The sequence below is a fragment of the Cervus canadensis genome, chromosome 5 (genome assembly GCF_019320065.1).
Source record: "Cervus canadensis isolate Bull #8, Minnesota chromosome 5, ASM1932006v1, whole genome shotgun sequence".
Classification (NCBI taxonomy): Eukaryota; Metazoa; Chordata; class Mammalia; order Artiodactyla; family Cervidae; genus Cervus; species Cervus canadensis.
In genome coordinates, this window is record NC_057390.1 from 100223472 (window position 1) to 100239782 (window position 16311).

The following is a 16311-nucleotide window of genomic DNA, read 5'->3' on the forward strand; positions in this document are numbered from 1 at the left end:
GCTGACTCTGCTCCCCGGGGCTGACTCTGCGCCCCAGAGCTGGGCACGGGGGTGTCTGTCAGGCCCTCAGGGTTGGCGCTTGGCGTTGGGCACAGCCTTTGGGGCCCACTCTTACCGGCTGAGCCCGCGGGGGAGGGAGACGCGGGCTGGTGTCCCGGCGGGGTGGGGGCTCCCGCCCTCCTCACGCGGCCCCGTGTGCTCTCAGTACCCCGACGGAGACAACGAAGGGGACACCTACTACTACGAGTACCCCTACTACGAGGACACGGACGACACGGGCAAGGACCCCGTCCCCACCAAGACACCCGTGGAGGCGGCTCGAGAGACCACGGAGGTGGCCGAGGTCCGGTCCCTGGGGGCCGTGGTGCGGGGTGTGGGGTGTCCCTGGGGGCCATGGTGCGGGGTGTGGGGGTGTCCCTGGGGGCCGTGGGGCAGGGTGTGGGGTGTCCTGGGGCGCTGGGGCAGGGTGGGGTGGTCCTGGGCCGTGGGCAGGGTGTGGGGTGCCTGGGCCGGTGGGGGCAGGGTGTGGGGATGTCCCTGGGGCCATTTGGGGCGGGTGTGGGGGTGTCCCTGGGGGACATGATGGTGTGTGGGGGTGGTCCCTGGGGGCCTTGATGTGTGGGGTTGTCCTTGGGACCCATGGTATGGGGTGGGGGGTGGTCCTTGGGGGCCATGGTGCGGGGTGTGGGGTGTCCCTGGGGGCTGTGATGCTGGGTGTCAGGGTGTCCCTGGGGCCCGTGGGGCAGGGTGGGGGAGGTGGCCCCTGGGGTTCGTGGGGCAGGGTGGCAGGGTGGTCCCTGGGGGCCTTGGGGCAGGGTGGGGGGGTGACCCCTGCGGGCCGTGGGGCAGGGTGGGGTGCTGGTCCCTGGGGGCCATGGTGCGGGGTGGAGGGCTGGCTGACGTTTGGCCCCTGGGTCAGGAGAGGGGGATAAGGAGGCCTCGGTGAGAATGGGGGGGCTGTTTGGTAACATGTGGAGACCGGGCGTGGTGTGGGCAGGAGCTCGGCAGGAAAATGAGGGACCACGGGACCATGTGCGCTTTGTCCTCAAGGGGAGTGTGGGGCAGAGGGCTTCCCACAGTGAGCGGGACGCGGGGGGACGTGGATAGGATGGAGCATGGTCCCCTCCCCACAGACAGCCCGGGACACTGGCCTGTGTGGCTCTCAGAATCTGGGAGCGTCTCTTCCTCTTGTTTTTGGCTGCCCCGTGGCCTGCGGGACCTTAGTTCCCCTACCAGGGGTTGAACCCAGGCCCTCAGCAGTAAGAGCGTGGAGGCTTAACCACTGGACCGCCAGGGAATTCCCCGTTCTCTTGTTTTAAGAAACTGTGAGACAGCTCTACCTGTCCGGGTGTGCAATCCTGGGTTTTGTTGTGCACAGCCCGGCCTGGGGCTGCGCTGCCTCCCTTGGGCCGAGGGGCCCCTGCGCCCCAGTCCACAGGGTCCAGCTGACCGATGGGTCTGCCTCCCTCTCCAGCCTCGGAGGAAACCCCAGACCTGGTCCCGCCACGCTGGCCTCCCCCTAACCCTGCGTGTCTGTGCCCGGCTCTCAGGAGCTGACCCAGCCCCCGACGGAAGCCCCTTCGGCGCCCGACACCACCGTGGGCCCCGGGAAGGAGGAGGAGGACCCCGGCATCGGGGAGTACGACTACGTGCCCAGCGAGGACTACTACACGCCACCCCCTTACGAGGACTTTGGCTACGGCGAAGGCATCGAGAACCCAGACGAGAACCCCGACCAGAACCCTGACCAGAGCCCCAACCAGGGCGCCCGGGCCGAGGTGCCCACCAGCACGGTCCTCACCTCCAACGGCTCCAACGTAATTGCTTCCCTGCGAGCGGGCTTGGCCCCGGGCGGGGGCTGGACGCCTGGGCTCCCCCTTCTCTGCCCCTCACCTGCAGTCCGGGGGCGGCAGCCCTGTCCCCCGCCCCACCACACCTGGCCCTTGGCAGCTGGGCGTGTTAGATGCTCCCCGGGGCCCCTCGAGTTTAGAATCGCCAACTTGCTGGGTGGATCTCAGTGTAGAATGGAGCCCGGCCTCCAAGTCTCGCAGGGTTCGGGTGGAGATGGATGAGGTCACAACTGTTTGCAGGCTTGCTCCTGTCTGTGGGCTGGGAGGGGGACAGGCCCCTGAGCTGGGGGTCGGACGAGCAGACGAGACACCACCCGACTTGAAATCTCTGCCAGTGACTGACCTTGGACGGTGATGTCCCCGTCTCGAAAGAAACCAGCGATCTCACTGACAACCTGGTGCCCGTGAGGCCCGCCCCTTGGGGTCGTTGCCTAGTTTCCAGGTTGAAGAGGGGTTTGGCGCGGCCAGGGCACATAGCGGATGCTTGGAAATAGCCACTGTGTGATGCTGAGTTCTGGATGGCCAGAGGGCTCACACACGGGGCTGTGGTGGGCTCAGGCCCCTCTGCCAGCAGGCATGGGATCATGGACGTCTTACCCCGAGGCCCAGGGCCTGAGGCGGAGCCCCTGATGGCCGGGGTTCCCCAAGTGCACAGGGCAGTCTGGTGGGGCACAGCTGTCTCTGGGCGGCTCTGGTTCGCACGGCATCGTAGGGGTTTGGGATGAGTTTCCCCTTTATGAGAGGGAGACAGTGCCTTCCAGCAAGTGAGCCCCCAGGCTCCCCGTGTTCTGTGACCGGAGAGGCCGCGGTCCTTCGGGCCCCGAGGCCGGGGGCCTGGGTCTGCCTGCTACCTGGCGTCCTTCGGCTGACCACTGCTGCCCTCCCCCTAGCCGGCCCCGCCTCCGGAGGAGGGGATGGACGATCTGGAGGGAGAGTTCACGGAAGAAACCATCAAGAACCTGGACGAGAGCTACTACGACCCATACTACGACCCCACCATCTCCCCCTCGGAGATCGGGCCAGGCATGCCCGCCAACCAGGACACCATTTATGAGGGGGTGAGCGGCCGCGGGGGGCGCCTCCCTGGGCCTTGGGTGGGACCCCCGCCTCATCAGCCGTGTGGATCTGGTGTAACCTGTGCCTTCTTCCTCCTCCCCCCTTCTCTCTCTGCATCTCATGAACCCCAGATCGGAGGGCCTCGGGGTGAGAAAGGTCAAAAAGGAGAACCTGCCATCATTGAACCGGTAAGATGCTTTCTTATTCTGTCTCTGGAACTAGCAGGGCCAGGGGTCACATTTTGGGGGCTTGTGGTGGGTTAGGTAGGATGGGGACCCTACTCTGCTCCCAGGGGACCCAGGGGACCCCTGCACCTCTGTGCCCCGGGCCACCATGAGGAGCCACGTGACCTCACGGATGCTGCGTGCTGCTTTGAAAAATCCCTGGGCAGGAGAAGGTTCTGGACCTTGACTATGGGAGTGTCTGCTGAGACTCAGATGGGTCAGGGCCCTTGGTGCCGCGCGCCCAAGATCCAGACACGTCACCGTCACCGCACACCCAGTCCAGCTCAGAAGGAGACTCGGCTCTGGGAAGGAGGGAGCCCCAGGGAGGGCCGAGTGGGGCCGGGAGCTGCCGGTCGGTCCATCGTGGGCGGGGAGGACCTGATTCTGCCTCCAGCTGGTGAAACAGGCAAGCTTGGTTTTCAGCCGCCTCCAGGGGATTTAATAAAACAACTCCACGCCCAAACTCCCATTGAGTAAAACTGCCCTGTACCTGGCGACGGGGCCGGAGGCAAGGAACAAAATGACCGTTGATAACGCCTTAACCTTGGGGAGAAGTTCCGTGTGCCCCTCATGGGATTGTGGGTGTTCGCGGGGTCCCACGTTCTCTGCCCTCAGGGAGTCACGCCTGGCTGGGAGCACCCGGGCCCACCCTGTGGCCTGAGGCCTCTGCCCTGACCCGGGGCGGGCAAGGTGCCACGTGATCAGAGGGAGGAGGAGGGGTGCCCTGCAGCCGCACGTGGGGGGCGCGGCCTCGGGGGCCGGGAGGCCGCTCTGGACGTGGGAGCAGGGGGCGGGGGCTGGCTGCCAAAGTCCAGTCCTGCCACATCCTCCAAAAGCAGAGGGAGGAGGCCCGCGTCCTGTCTCCCGAGGGTCACCAGCCTGGCGCCCGGGGCTCTGGCCTCCGCCGCCAGCACCCGGTTCCTGGTGCCTGATCCCAGGGCGTGACTCCAGTGGAGACTCCAGGGCCCCCCTTATCCCGGGGCGCCTGGCATGAGAACTGAGGCGGTCCTCCCGTCCAGTTCCCATGGAATCGGGAAGGTTCTTTTGGAGCCTCGACCCCTTAGAGGCACCAGAAACCCGTGGCTGGGGCGTCAGGACGAGGGACTGGGTGACGGTCATGCTCTCTGCTCCCCTCGCCCCCTGGCCTGACCCAGGTCCCGCGGGGCTGCCGCCACTGGGGACACACATCCTGTTCTCAGGCTCAGGACACCCCCTTTCCGGTGCTCCCCAAGGGTCCAAGGGAGACAGGGCTTGTCTGGGGTGAGGGATGGGGTGCAGGGGAAGGGACAGGGCGCCAGGGTAGGCGCCCGAGGACAGGTAGCCCCTTGCTCAGCGACATGAAGCACCCTGACCCAGGACGTCCAACTCTGGGAGGGCCTGGCCGGCATCTCGGTCCGGACGAGCGTCCTGTTTGCCCGTCCCCCGGAATGGGCCGACCCTGTTCGAGGGCCGTAGCGTCCAGGTCCGGCTGGATGCTGGTGAGGGGGGGCGCGGGGCGTCCAGCTGCCAGGCTGTACTGCAGAGGGCAGGTGGAGACGCAGGCTGAGAACAGAGAGGGGATCTGACACAGAAAGCGTGTCTTCAGGAAGTCCGGTCCAGCCTCGTCCGGGGGGCCATCTGGACGTGCTCTGGCCATGTCCTTCTCTCCAGCCCAGCCCCCAGCCTGATCAGAGTACTTGTGGGGTGGGGCCAGTCCCCCCGGGCGTCATGTAAACAGTTGGAACATCTCAACCTGGAGCATCGCTGGCTGTCCTCAAGTCTTAGCTCCCCATAAACAGAGGGCTGAGCCCTGGGAGGCAGTGGACATGGTCTTGACACATCCTGGCCCGTGGAGGTCGAGGGGCCGCTTGCTGTCCCCCACCTGCCCCAGTGACCTCCCTCCGGGGCGTGTGACTCGCTGTCCACGGAGCTCTTGGAACCAGCTCCTCTCTCTCCATCCATCCGTCTCAGGGACAGTTCCCCCCAGAGCTGTTTCCCACTCGGATCCGGTACCCGCTGTCATGGGTCAGCATCACCAGTGCTCCTTGAAGGGACAGGACCCCCCGGGGTGGAGGGGGACTCAGGTCAATGAGACCTGGTGCTCCAGGAGGACCCGGTGTCTCCCCGTCCGGGGGCCTGAGTCACTTGGGAAGGCCCGTCGCAGGCACGAGCCTCCTCCTGTGGTTTAAGGAAGGTTTTCTGGGCCCTGCTGCTTAGCAGATGGATGGACCTCCCTGTAGAGCTGTGTGGAGCTCCGCTAAGGCTGAGACCCCCCCGCCCTGGCGGGTGTGGACCAGGGGCTCTGCGGGCAGACCACCTCTTTGTGTCTCGGGAGCGCTCCTCGGTGGGGTGGTGGCCGCAGGTCCCTTCCCCGCTCCTGGGAAAGTGCAGGTGCCCCCTGTCGGGCCCACCCATCCCGCGGCCCCCAGCCCTCCCCAGGCCCGTGACCCTCCCCTGAGGGCCCGCCCGCCGGGGGGCTCCCTGAGAACAGAGATGGTGTGTCCTCAGTGCAGCGGGGCTGTCTCCCTCAATCCCGGTTTAGCTCTGAGCCTGCTCAGCGGCCGTTGTCAGAGGAGCCAGGAAAGCCCGGAGAGATGAGGCGGGCCGGAGGGAGTTGTGTGCACACACCTCTGAGTGCACCTCGGTGCAAACACAGGGTGCGTCCTCCCGGCGTCCGGGGAGCCCGGTGGGGAGGATAAGGGGCTTGGTCTGCAGGGGCCTGGTGTCCGACCGCTGTGTGCCAACCAGGTGCGTGTCCGGGGCACGCCCACTCACCCCTAGGAAGCAGCTCCAGGTTCACTTTCGAAGGAAAGCCCAGGATTGGGGGGGAGGCACTGGTCGGCCCCACAAGGGCCCGAGCTGGCTTTCTTCCGGGCAGCAGGATGCAGGTCTCCACCGGGCCAGCGTGTGCAGCCTTCTCATCCCTGTCTCGGCCGCCACCAGACTTCACGGGGAGGAGGGGTCCACGGCACCCACAGGCCCTTCGTGCAGCCGAAGCCTTCTCAACAAGGCTGGACAGAAGCCCCTGTCCTGGGACCGCAGACCCCACCCCACCGTGTTCTCAGCACACGAGTCCCCTGCCGGGGCTGGAGGTCCGCCCCTCCCCGGGAGGCTGTGCGTTGCCTCAGACCCCTGCCGTGGGCGTGGGGCACTGAGGACGTTGGGGCCCGCCTGACCGTGGTGCTGAGTGGTCAGGGGCAGAGAGGAGGCCCAGGCCGGGAAGGGGCCCAGAGCCGAGGCCCGAGGGCGGGAGACCCCGGCCCGGAGCTCTGGCTGCAGAGACGCGAGGCCCCCTGTCGTCTCCGCTGCGGGGCTGATGGAGTCAGGAGGCCTTGTCCCTACCTGCGGGGAAAGACAGTGAGGCCGGGGGCGGGAGGCCACGTGGACCTGGGCTCGGCCGGGGCAGGGGCTGGAGGAGGGGGAGGAAGGGTTTGAGCGTCCGGTGGGCCAGGCTATGTTTCCCACGGGGGAGGGGCTGCTGCAGGTGAGGGAGGCGTTTCCTGCTGGAGGAGGGAGGGGCTGGGGCCCCAGCGCAGCCTGTCTGAGTGGTCAGCCCCGAGGGGCCTCGGCCTGCGGCCCCTCCTCCTCTTGTCCTCCGGGCAGCCGTCTCGCCGTCACTGGGCCCTCGGCCTGGGCTCCACGGCCCCCTGGGCTACCGTCGCCCAGGCCTGCCTGGGTGCTGCCCCCAGGGTTGGGAGGCCAGCGCTGGGGCCGGGGGCTGGCCCCCCTCTGTCCTCCAGAAGCTGTCCTTGGTGGAAGCCTGCCGGCTGCTGTCGGGCTGGAGACGCTCAGAGCTCCGTAACCGTGGCCCCCGCCACAGCCCCACAGCAGAGGCAGCCGCTCCAGACCCGTCCCCGAACGGAGCGTGCGGCCCTGGAGGCCTGGGCCGTGGTCCTCCGGGCCACCCGGCCCGGGAGCCATGCTCGGGGCTGGGGCCGGGAGGCCAGGTCCACGTTTCGGGATGGGGGGAGGCCGTCCTGGGAGCTCAGACGCTCTCCCTGTCTCTTCCAGGGCATGCTCCTGGAGGGGCCGCCCGGCCCCGAAGGCCCCGCGGTGAGTGTCCTGTTTCATTTCCCGTGACTTGTGGGGCAGGTCCTCGGGGTGCGGGGAGGCCCCTTAACGCTCCTGCATGGAAATCGGGGGCGGACGCCCTGGGGTGGGCACTCGCCCCGCTCCCCACCCCACGCCCACCCTCTCCTGGCAGGTGGGCAGCGCCCTGTGGCTGCATCTTTAACTCTGCCCGATTTTGTGTTTAACTCTAGGGTCTCCCAGGACCTCCAGGAACGATGGGTCCCACAGGCCAAGTGGGTGACCCTGGAGAAAGGGTAAGGACAGCCCCTGGGATCACGGGCTCGGTGGCCTCGTCTGGGCGTCCCCCTAGCCCCCCACTAAGGGACCGGCCTTGTCCTCACACACACGGGTGACCACAACACACTGACGTCCTTCCCCAAACTGCCCCGACCCGGTCACCTCTCACGCCACCCCTGCTGCGCCCGCTCTCTTCTGAATTTGGGGTGAACCGTTGCCTGGCCCTGAGCTGGGGACAGGCCACTTCTGCAAGAAGCTGGGGCGTGAACCCCTGGGGGCTCCGGGGGAGGGGCGGTGCACAGGTCTGGCCCCGCGGCCGTGCGTTAGTGGGGCTGACACGTGGGCGCCTGGGGCTCCCGGGCCCGCGGCGTCCTCCCACTCCCTCCAGCTTCCTTGTTAGGCCGTGCGTTAGTGGGGCTGACACATGGGCGCCTGGGGCTCCCGGGCCCGCGGCGTCCTCCCACTCCCTCCAGCTTCCTTGTTAGGAATCAAGCGACAGACACCAGAGAACTTGCTGTGGGTCAAAGGGACCGTCCCCTGCCGCCAGCTGCAGGGGAGATGCGGGCTGAGCCCAGGATGCTGAAATTTCGCTCTGACACCTCGTGGGGGCTTGGGGGTACTGCAGCCCTGTGGCTTCTTGTCCACCTTGACTTTTTCCTTCTTGTTTCTCCTGTTGGTCTAATGGATGCGGATGTGAGCGCGGCCAGACTCAGTGCTAATAAGCGGGCGCGGCTGTAGATTAGAGGCCCTGGGAGCGTGTCTGCACCTAAGAGACGCCTGGCACACGGCCCGGGGCAGAGCAAGGACCTCACGGTTTCGGGGAGGATGCGGCTGGGGTCTGCTTCTGAGGGGGTGTTTGGCTGTCGGGCGCCGGGGCTTTGGGGCAATGCTCCGGGCGGAGTGAGGTGCCGCCTGCAGATGGAGCAGGGGGCCGCACGGCCTGAGAGGGCAGCCGGGTCAGACTGGGCACCAGGCGGGAGTCTCACGTGTTGCTTCCCTGAGCCCGTGGCTTTGGGGGCAGAGTAGGGGGCCCTGGCTCCGTGGTGGCCTTCCCACCCATCCATGCCACTTCCTCCTTGGCTACAGCTGAATAAGTGAGCCAAGCAAATGAGGGCCCGTCCTCCCCACCTAGGACCCGGGACTGCCGTCTCTAACCCAGCTCCCGCCACAGGTCTGCATGAGATGGGGTGACGGCCGTGTCTGCTCACAGAGCCATCCTCGGATGGGCCCGGGGTGGGGCTAGGTTCAGACGTCAGCGAGAGCAGCGGTCTCTCTTGGACATAGGATGGGACGCCGTCCACCGGGGCCACGGATAGCACAGACCGCGTCTCCCACCAGCTCGGCGTTGCTTCAAGTGTCCACCTGGCACGTTCCCCGGGTGTCCACGGCGCTGGGCCCTGCTCCGGTGCTGAGGATCTAAATGTGCCTGAAACACTTGGCGGGGTGGAGGCTCCTGACCCTGGAAGCTGGGGCTTTTAGAGCTGAGCTCTCTGGAGTTCGAGGCAGGGTTCAGGAGACAGGGACCAGGGTGGGGTGGGCAGAGAGATCACCTGCTGTACGGCTTGCTGTTCTCGGGGTTGGAAGGGACCCCGGCAGCCCCCCGGCCCTCCCGGGCACCTTCCCAGGGGGACGGGCTGATTCCAGCAGCTGACACTGCCCACCCTCGGGTCCCAGTTCTCTTCCAAGGATCATCCCTGCTCACAGCCCAGCATCCTCTCAGTGCCCGGATCTACTGGTTCTCTGCTCCTTAGCTGTGAAAGAACCCTGGATGCAGAGTCAGGACCCACACGGCCACCTGCCGGTAGGGTGACCTCAGGATCCCCGGGGAGGAGAAGAGAAAGCTTTATCCTCTTAGGTTTTGTCCATTGGACCTGCAACTTAAACTGAACAAAGACCTTAACAGGAGAAAAGATAAATCATCTCATTAATATTCTTAATTTCACATGTACAGAGGCCTTAATATAGAAGTGAAAACCCGATAAGTGGTTAGATTTGAGAACTTATATACCATTTTAACAAAAAGCAGTACATTGTGGAGAAGTGATTACAAAATACGTGGTGGGAGGGGGTGGAAACTCAGAAGATAAGGGTGGTCCAGGAAGGTCTGCATGCAGACTCACCTGCGTGCCCACTGCCCACCTCCAGTGATAAGCGCTGCCCCCCTTTCCCGTCATCCTGGTTCGGGCGGGTGGGTGCTGGAGAATTCCCACCACCTTTGCAAAGGGAAGCATGTGGCCTGCTTTTAGGCTGTCCGGGGAGGGCAGGGGCCTTCCCCGCATCTGTGAGTTCTCAGCTGAAGCGGCCTGTTTTAGGGTGGCGTGTTCTGATCGCTATCATCTGCCTGGCCTCACATGCCCGTCTGCACGTGAGAGCTGCTCGCTGGGGAATCTGGAAGATCCTCGCCCCCCCACCCCCACCCGTCCCGATCCTGGGACTCTGCCGCTCTTCCTTTTTTAAAATTATGTTGCTTATTTATTTACGTGTTTCTGGCTGTGCAGGTGTTTCCCTAGTTGTGGAGAGCAGACTCTGCTCTCTGGCTGTGGTAGGCCTCTCTGTTGCAGAGCGTGGGCTCTGGGCAGGCTGGCTGGATTCACGCTCAGGTCTGGGGAGGGGGCACAGCCCAGGTCCCTGCTACGTGGCCAAGATGCAGGGTCCACTGAGACCTGTAGGAAGCTTCCAGCTCTGCAGAGGCCGCGGTGCGTGACCGCGGGTGCCCACAGGAGGGGGTGTTGTGCTGTCTCCCGCCTCCTGGGGGCTGGGTGTGGGGCTTGGGCCCCAGGCGCCCCTGTGTGCCCAGGACGTCTTTCGTGGAGCCATCCAGCCTGGGACACATGGTTAGTCACCTGCTCTGCACAGCCGGTGTCTGTGAGGTCCCGGCCACAAGCGTGGTGATGCGGGGCTTCCCCGGGGGAGGAGGGGCCGCGTCCTCTCTGTGACCTGCTCGCCCCCTGCCGTGCTGTGGTGGGGCATTACTAGCGTGGCACTGGGGCCACCTGTCTCCTTGTTAACACTGAAGCCCCGGAAGCCGGAAGGAACCCTTTGTCATATTAGGGAGCGCACGGGAGGTGCGGGCTGGGAGCAGAAACCCCCAGGGTTTCCGTCCAGGCCCGTCTGGCCTCCTGGGCTCAGATGTCAGTGAGCTCGTCTGGGACTTGCCGGCCCCCGCCTGCTACAGAATGTGAGCGTGGCGGGCGGTGGGGTGGGGGCGCGGCTTCCCCCCAGGTTCTGGCCTGGCCGCAGGGGTAGCCAGTGTTCGGATCTAGATCAGGAAGTGACCACTGAGAACGCCTCTGGCCTCCCCCAAACTGCGACTGCACAGGATCGGACCTGCGTGAGCCACCCCGATACTGAGGACCTGAGGGCCGACGCGGCTCCTCCCCTTTTCCGGGCCTCTCTGAAGCCCGAAAACAGAAGTATCGCAACGTAAAGGCTCCCCTGCGCTCCGGCGCTCCCCGCCCAGCCCCGCTGCCTGTCCTTGTGGTGAGCTGCAGCCGGGCTCTGTAGCCGGGGATGAGCCCCGATCCGCCTGCTGCTGAGTCCCGGGCTCTGGACCAGCGGGGCTGGAGCCGGCAGCTGCTTTCAGTGTCTGAGCGCTCTGTTCCCTGTTGTCTGCGGCGGCGCGGTGCCAGGATGGCCTCGGGAAAGCCCTGTGCTGACCGGCGGGGGCCGTGTGTCTGTACGTGGTCTGCGTGCGGCCACCCCGCGGCACCAGTGCTTCACAGAGCCTGCCTGGCCAGCTCAGGGCACTGATCTAAAGACGCACAGAGGCCGGCCGGCTCTTCTTACGTTGCCCTGAGCCTGGCGGCTGGGGCATGCCCTGCGTCCGACGCAGGCCGTGGACAGAGCAGCCCCGTCCTCGGCTCAAGTCCAGTGGAGGGTGGCAGGACGGCTGGGATGCAGACCCCTGTTTTGGCTTGGGGGGGCCGAGTCTTTGAGACACAGACCCTGGGGCTTGGCAGAGTTTGGCTGGCAGCTTCTCCGAGCAGAGAGCACAGGCGCGGGGCTGCATGGGACTCGCGTCAGATTTTAAGGTGTCAGGAGGATCCCTTAAAACGGGGGGTTTTCTCCCGCAGGTAAACCCTCTCTCTCACAGGGTTTCCAGACTTTTGTCTGTCTACCCACATGTTCTTGGGGATTGTTTTCAGTGTAGTTGAGGGCTGAGTAGCTTTGGGGCCCCGAGGTTGAATTTTCAGCCCCGCAGCTTAGAAAGAGCAGGAGGGTCTCAGTGGGTGAGGGGCTGCCCCATGTGCTCCCTGGCTTCCAGTGCTACACGCGCGCGCACACACACACACACGCGTGTGAGCCCGCACCACATGGGCGTGGACACTACATGGACGGCATCTCATCCCTGGGACACACAACTCTAAGCTCTGAGTTGGGGGTTTGCTTTGGGATCGACTCGGGGCGGAAAGCTCAGCGGTGAGCACCTCTCAGGGTAGAATTTCCAAGAGGAAGTCTGACTGGCTAAACACTCCCTGGGTTTTTCTTTTTTAAGTAAATTTTATCTTCTGGGAATTTTTTTTTTTTTTTCGAAAATGGCAAGCTAGGACCATTTAGCTGTGCCTATTAGCAATAAAAAACCGGGGCAGCGGGCTGCCGCAAAAATCCTTTGACCCAGCAGTTCTGCTTCTGAGAACCTATCTAAGAAAGATGGTTCGAATTTCCCCTGATGGTCCAGTGGTTGGGACTCCACGCTCTCACTGTTGGGGCTCAGGTTCCATCCCTGGGTGGGAAACTAAGATTCCGTGTGCCGCCCGGTTCAGCCAAAAAAAAAAGAGGAAAGAAAGATGCCTGAAGCTTCATCACAACAGCCTGTGTCCTGATGAAAACTGGACCCAAACATGCGTGAGAGGAGGACGGATTCAATCACTGATGAGCCCATGAGGGCGGGGACCTCCGAGGCCATTGGAAGGAGTGAGGCCGAGCTCACCAATAGGCCTCCACGTGCGTTAGAGGGAAGGCTCAGACTGCCAGACACGTGTACAAGACCACCTCCTAAAAGGAGAACCACCCCCTCGCCGCCCGGCCCATGGACTCACAGGCGTGATATGCATCACGTGTTCAGTGCGTGTGCTTCTGGCCTCCCTGGGCACCTGCAGGCATTTATCCCCGGCTCCTCCTGGCGGAACAAGAGGGAGCGTTCACGTTCCGCTTTGCAGGCAGCCGTGTTCTGCCACATTTCACAAGAGGAGGGATCAGCCCTGGAGTAAGACAGCCGTGAAGGAGAAGACGGGCGGGTGGAGGTCCGGGCCGGGCCGGGCGTGCCCTTCTCAGCCCATCTGGGGTGGAGCCCCGTGCCTGGCCCTCTGGGCCGGGGCTCGGGAGTGAGGTGCGTCTGCCCCGGGAGCGTCGCGCTGCGGTCGTGCGTGCAGGGCTCCACCAGCACCCCCGCCGTGGGTCGGCGGCGGTCTGTCTCACTGAGGGGGGCGGGCTGCACTTGTCTGCACGCGAACCTCGCCCACGGCAAGCTGCTTGGGCGTCTGTCTGCCTCTGTGAAAAGCTGAGTGATAAAAACGCTTTTTTGACAAGAAGCCGTATTATTCATGTTGCAGGGGTCTTTCCAGGTGGCGCTAGTGGTAAAGAACCCATCGGCCAACGCAGGAGACATCAGAGACAAGGGTTCTCTCCCTGGGTCGGGAAGCTCCCCTTGGAGAAGGAAATGGCACCCCACTCCAGTATTCTTGACTGGGGAATCCCATGGACGGAGGAGCCTGGTGGGCCACAGTCCATGGGGTCGCAAAGAATCGGGCATGACTGAAGTGACGAAGCTCGCACGCATCCGTGCTGTATTCACCTAGGCCTGACCCACTCCAGAACCAGTCAGAGGCTCTGCCGGGGGCTGGGGGTGTCGGGGACCAGCCGGGCGAGCGCTGAGGTGGTGTCTATGCAGAGGTGGGGCCTCGAAGTGCGCAGGAGGCCTTGTGACCCTGCCCGTCCCCCCGTGAATGCCGGCCCCTTGTGTCCGTCCAAACGAGCAGATGTGGCCCGTGCGGCATCTGCTCCACCCGCAGGGCCGATGAGGCGTGGGGATGAGCTGGCCTCTCAGCCGTCAGCACCGGGGCCCTTGGGCTGCCCAGCCTAGGGGTCACCCGGCAGGGACGCTCCCAGGGCCGTGGAAGCCACAATGCCTCGCCCATGCCCGCCTCCCATGGGGTGGCCTCTGCCGCTCTGGACCGCAGGCTCCAGGCTTTCTGCCTCTTCGCTCGGCTCTCCCGGGTCCGGGGTCTCCTCGTCCTCAGCCCGCAGTGAAGGCCCCTCCTCCGGGCTCTGGGCCCTGCGTCGCTCTGCGCTTTCGCCGTGGCTTCCCGCGGGCCCTACCTCGGCCCCCTCACGACACCCCAGTCCAGCTCCCTCCTGGGCCCTGACCCGCTCTCCCGCCCTCTGTCCGCAGGGTCCCCCTGGACGCCCAGGCCTTCCTGGCGCTGACGGGCTGCCCGGTCCTCCTGGAACCATGCTAATGCTGCCTGTGAGTGTACCTGGGGGGTGGGCTCGGGGCTCAGAGTGAGGGGCGTCCCCTGACCACAGACGGGCTCCAACCCGGGCCAGCCATCCTGTGGAGATAGCTCCTGGGAGTGTTCTGCCGCCCAGCAGGGTGGACACCAGGATCGGGGTCTCCACCTTCGACAGTGTCCAGGGCGGGAGCAGAGCCCAGCTCTGCAGGAAGCTGTGTGGCGTCCGCCTCCGTCACCGCACACCTGCCCTCGCCCTCAGACCCCCAAACCACCGACTCCCTTCTTGAACGTGACCTGCTCCTGACCTTGGGGTCTGCAGAGGACCCAGGCCACCTCCCTCTCAGGGAGCCCAGGCCAGGAGACGTCCGTCTCTCCCCCGGAGCCCGTGTGCCCCTCAGCATGGGTGTTGGCACGGGGCTCTGGGGTCTCAGGAGAGATGTCACGGATGCTGGGGGGTGGGAATCCCCAGCGCTGGAATTGTCGGGCAGAGACGGGGCTGCCGTGTGTGGGCAGTCGGGTGGCGTAATCAGCAGGCGGAGGCCCGGGGCTGAAAGCTGCCCAGCCAGCTCCCCCGAGGCTCTGCTGTCACCTGAGAGGCCACTGGACACCCTCAGCCCTGGGGTCCAGAGTGGACATCCATGCCCGTGCAACCCCAGTGACCCCACTCTTATATCCGCAGTTCCGGTTTGGAGGGGGCGGCGATGCGGGCTCCAAAGGACCCATGGTCTCCGCACAGGAGTCCCAAGCTCAAGCCATCCTGCAGCAGGCCCGGGTGAGTGGCCCTGGGGTTTGGGGAGCTGCTTGGAGCCCAGCTTGCAGGGGAAGCCCCTCTTCCCAACTTGGGGTGCTCACCTGGGACTCAGGAGCTTGGGGGGTTGTCCAGTCATCCCTGCACATTTGGGGGCCCTGGTGAGCACCAGGAGAGGTGGGGGAAGCTTCTCAGGGGTCCCTTGTCCACACTGAGGGTCCAGATTCCCAGATATGGACACAGCCACTGAGCCCCTTTGGCTTCTGCTGACCCCGTCTTCTTCGGCCATCTACTGCCTCCTCCCGGCTCTGGGATGGAGAGACCCCATGTACTCCTGGGGGGTCCCTTGTGATGGAGCTGGGTCAAGCCTGAACCTCAGGGGTGGGCCCCGAAGCCCCTCACTCAGCCTGGGGGGTCCCAAGGAGCCTCCTTACCACTCTGCTCTCGGCAAATGAGCTGATGAGTGAATTGCGTTTTAATTGACAAGGCTCCAGATTGCTGATTGCCGATGACAAGAGCAAATGCCACCCGGCGGGGCGGGCCATCCTTCCTTGGAGTGCCCGTAATGGGGCGTCACAAGGAGCTGCCGAGGAGACCCTCGTTTGGCGATATTTATGTAGCTCCATCGCCACGGATAGATGCTGATGATCAGAGTGCGTGGATAATGAATTACAGGGCAGCGGGTACGCAGTCATTGCCGTGGAGCAGACTGCCGTGTAATGCAGTCAGCGGGCGACAGGCCCTATCCCCCGCCACGGGGCTTATTGACAGGCCGGCCTGGCTGGCCTTTGAATCTGTGGGTGTGTTGACTGAAGCCAAGTGGGTGATGGGCTCCTAAGATTTTATAACACAGAACGTTCCAAAATTGAAATGGCCTCGTGCAGGAAACAGCTGCACGATGGGTGTGGAAGAGGCCCTTGGAGAAAGCCAGTGGGAGTGAGCCTCAGCAGCGGGCAGGCAGCGGGCACCTGGGCAGGGGCGCAGGGGGGTCCCCGTGGCTGGGGCAAGGACTTCACTCACCCCGAAGGCTCCCCGATATAACCCCCGGGCCCTGAAAGTGCCTCTCGGGGAATGTGTGATTCAGCTCGTGCACAGCACACGCCCGGCCAGTCCCCCAGGGCAGCCGCGTTTCACGCTTGCTGTGAGGGTGCGGGGCTGGCCGGGGCAGGTGGGGAGAAGGAAGGGTCAGCCCGAGGCTCCGGGCACCCAGCCCCAAAGCGGTGAGTGGGCACCCACCCGGCTGCCGCCCCCCTCTGCCCGCCCCGTTGGTGCTTGCCGCTGGGAGCCCAGAGGATCGGAGGAGGTGGGTCCGGGGTCCCTGTGACCTCCCCCGCCAGAGGCTTCTGTCCTTGGCCTCTCACACTGGCCCCTTCCCACCTGTCAGGACGGGTAAACCAGCCATTTCTCAGCATGTCCCGTTTTGCCTTGCAGCTGGCGCTGAGGGGGCCTGCTGGCCCGATGGGTCTCACTGGAAGACCGGGTCCCATGGTAAGTCATCTTGGGGGTGTGGGGGTGGGTGCCCCTCACTGGCCCCTGCCCATCAGGCTCCCAGCTCACTGGGTCAGAGCATCTTGGGGGCGGGGGGTGAGGGGCTCCCTGGGCACCAGAGGCCCGGGCTGCCCTCAGGGCAGGGAAGCCCTTGCACTTGTACTGACCACGACTCTGCCTCGCCCCCCCAGGGGCTCCAAGCCTCT

General features: G+C 64.9%; 1 protein-coding gene across 1 annotated transcript in view; it reads left to right on the plus strand.

Annotated features, from left to right (window-relative positions):
• Positions 1–16311, plus strand: part of LOC122442539 (collagen alpha-1(V) chain) — a 156435-nt gene that overhangs the window by 70320 nt on the left and 69804 nt on the right. The window contains exons 33-41 of the mRNA XM_043470391.1: positions 6–343; positions 1551–1817; positions 2741–2908; positions 3038–3094; positions 7121–7162; positions 7372–7434; positions 13809–13883; positions 14549–14641; positions 16049–16105. Coding sequence (XP_043326326.1) covers positions 6–343; positions 1551–1817; positions 2741–2908; positions 3038–3094; positions 7121–7162; positions 7372–7434; positions 13809–13883; positions 14549–14641; positions 16049–16105 — 1160 coding nt within the window. The remainder of the gene's footprint in view (positions 1–5; positions 344–1550; positions 1818–2740; positions 2909–3037; positions 3095–7120; positions 7163–7371; positions 7435–13808; positions 13884–14548; positions 14642–16048; positions 16106–16311) is intronic.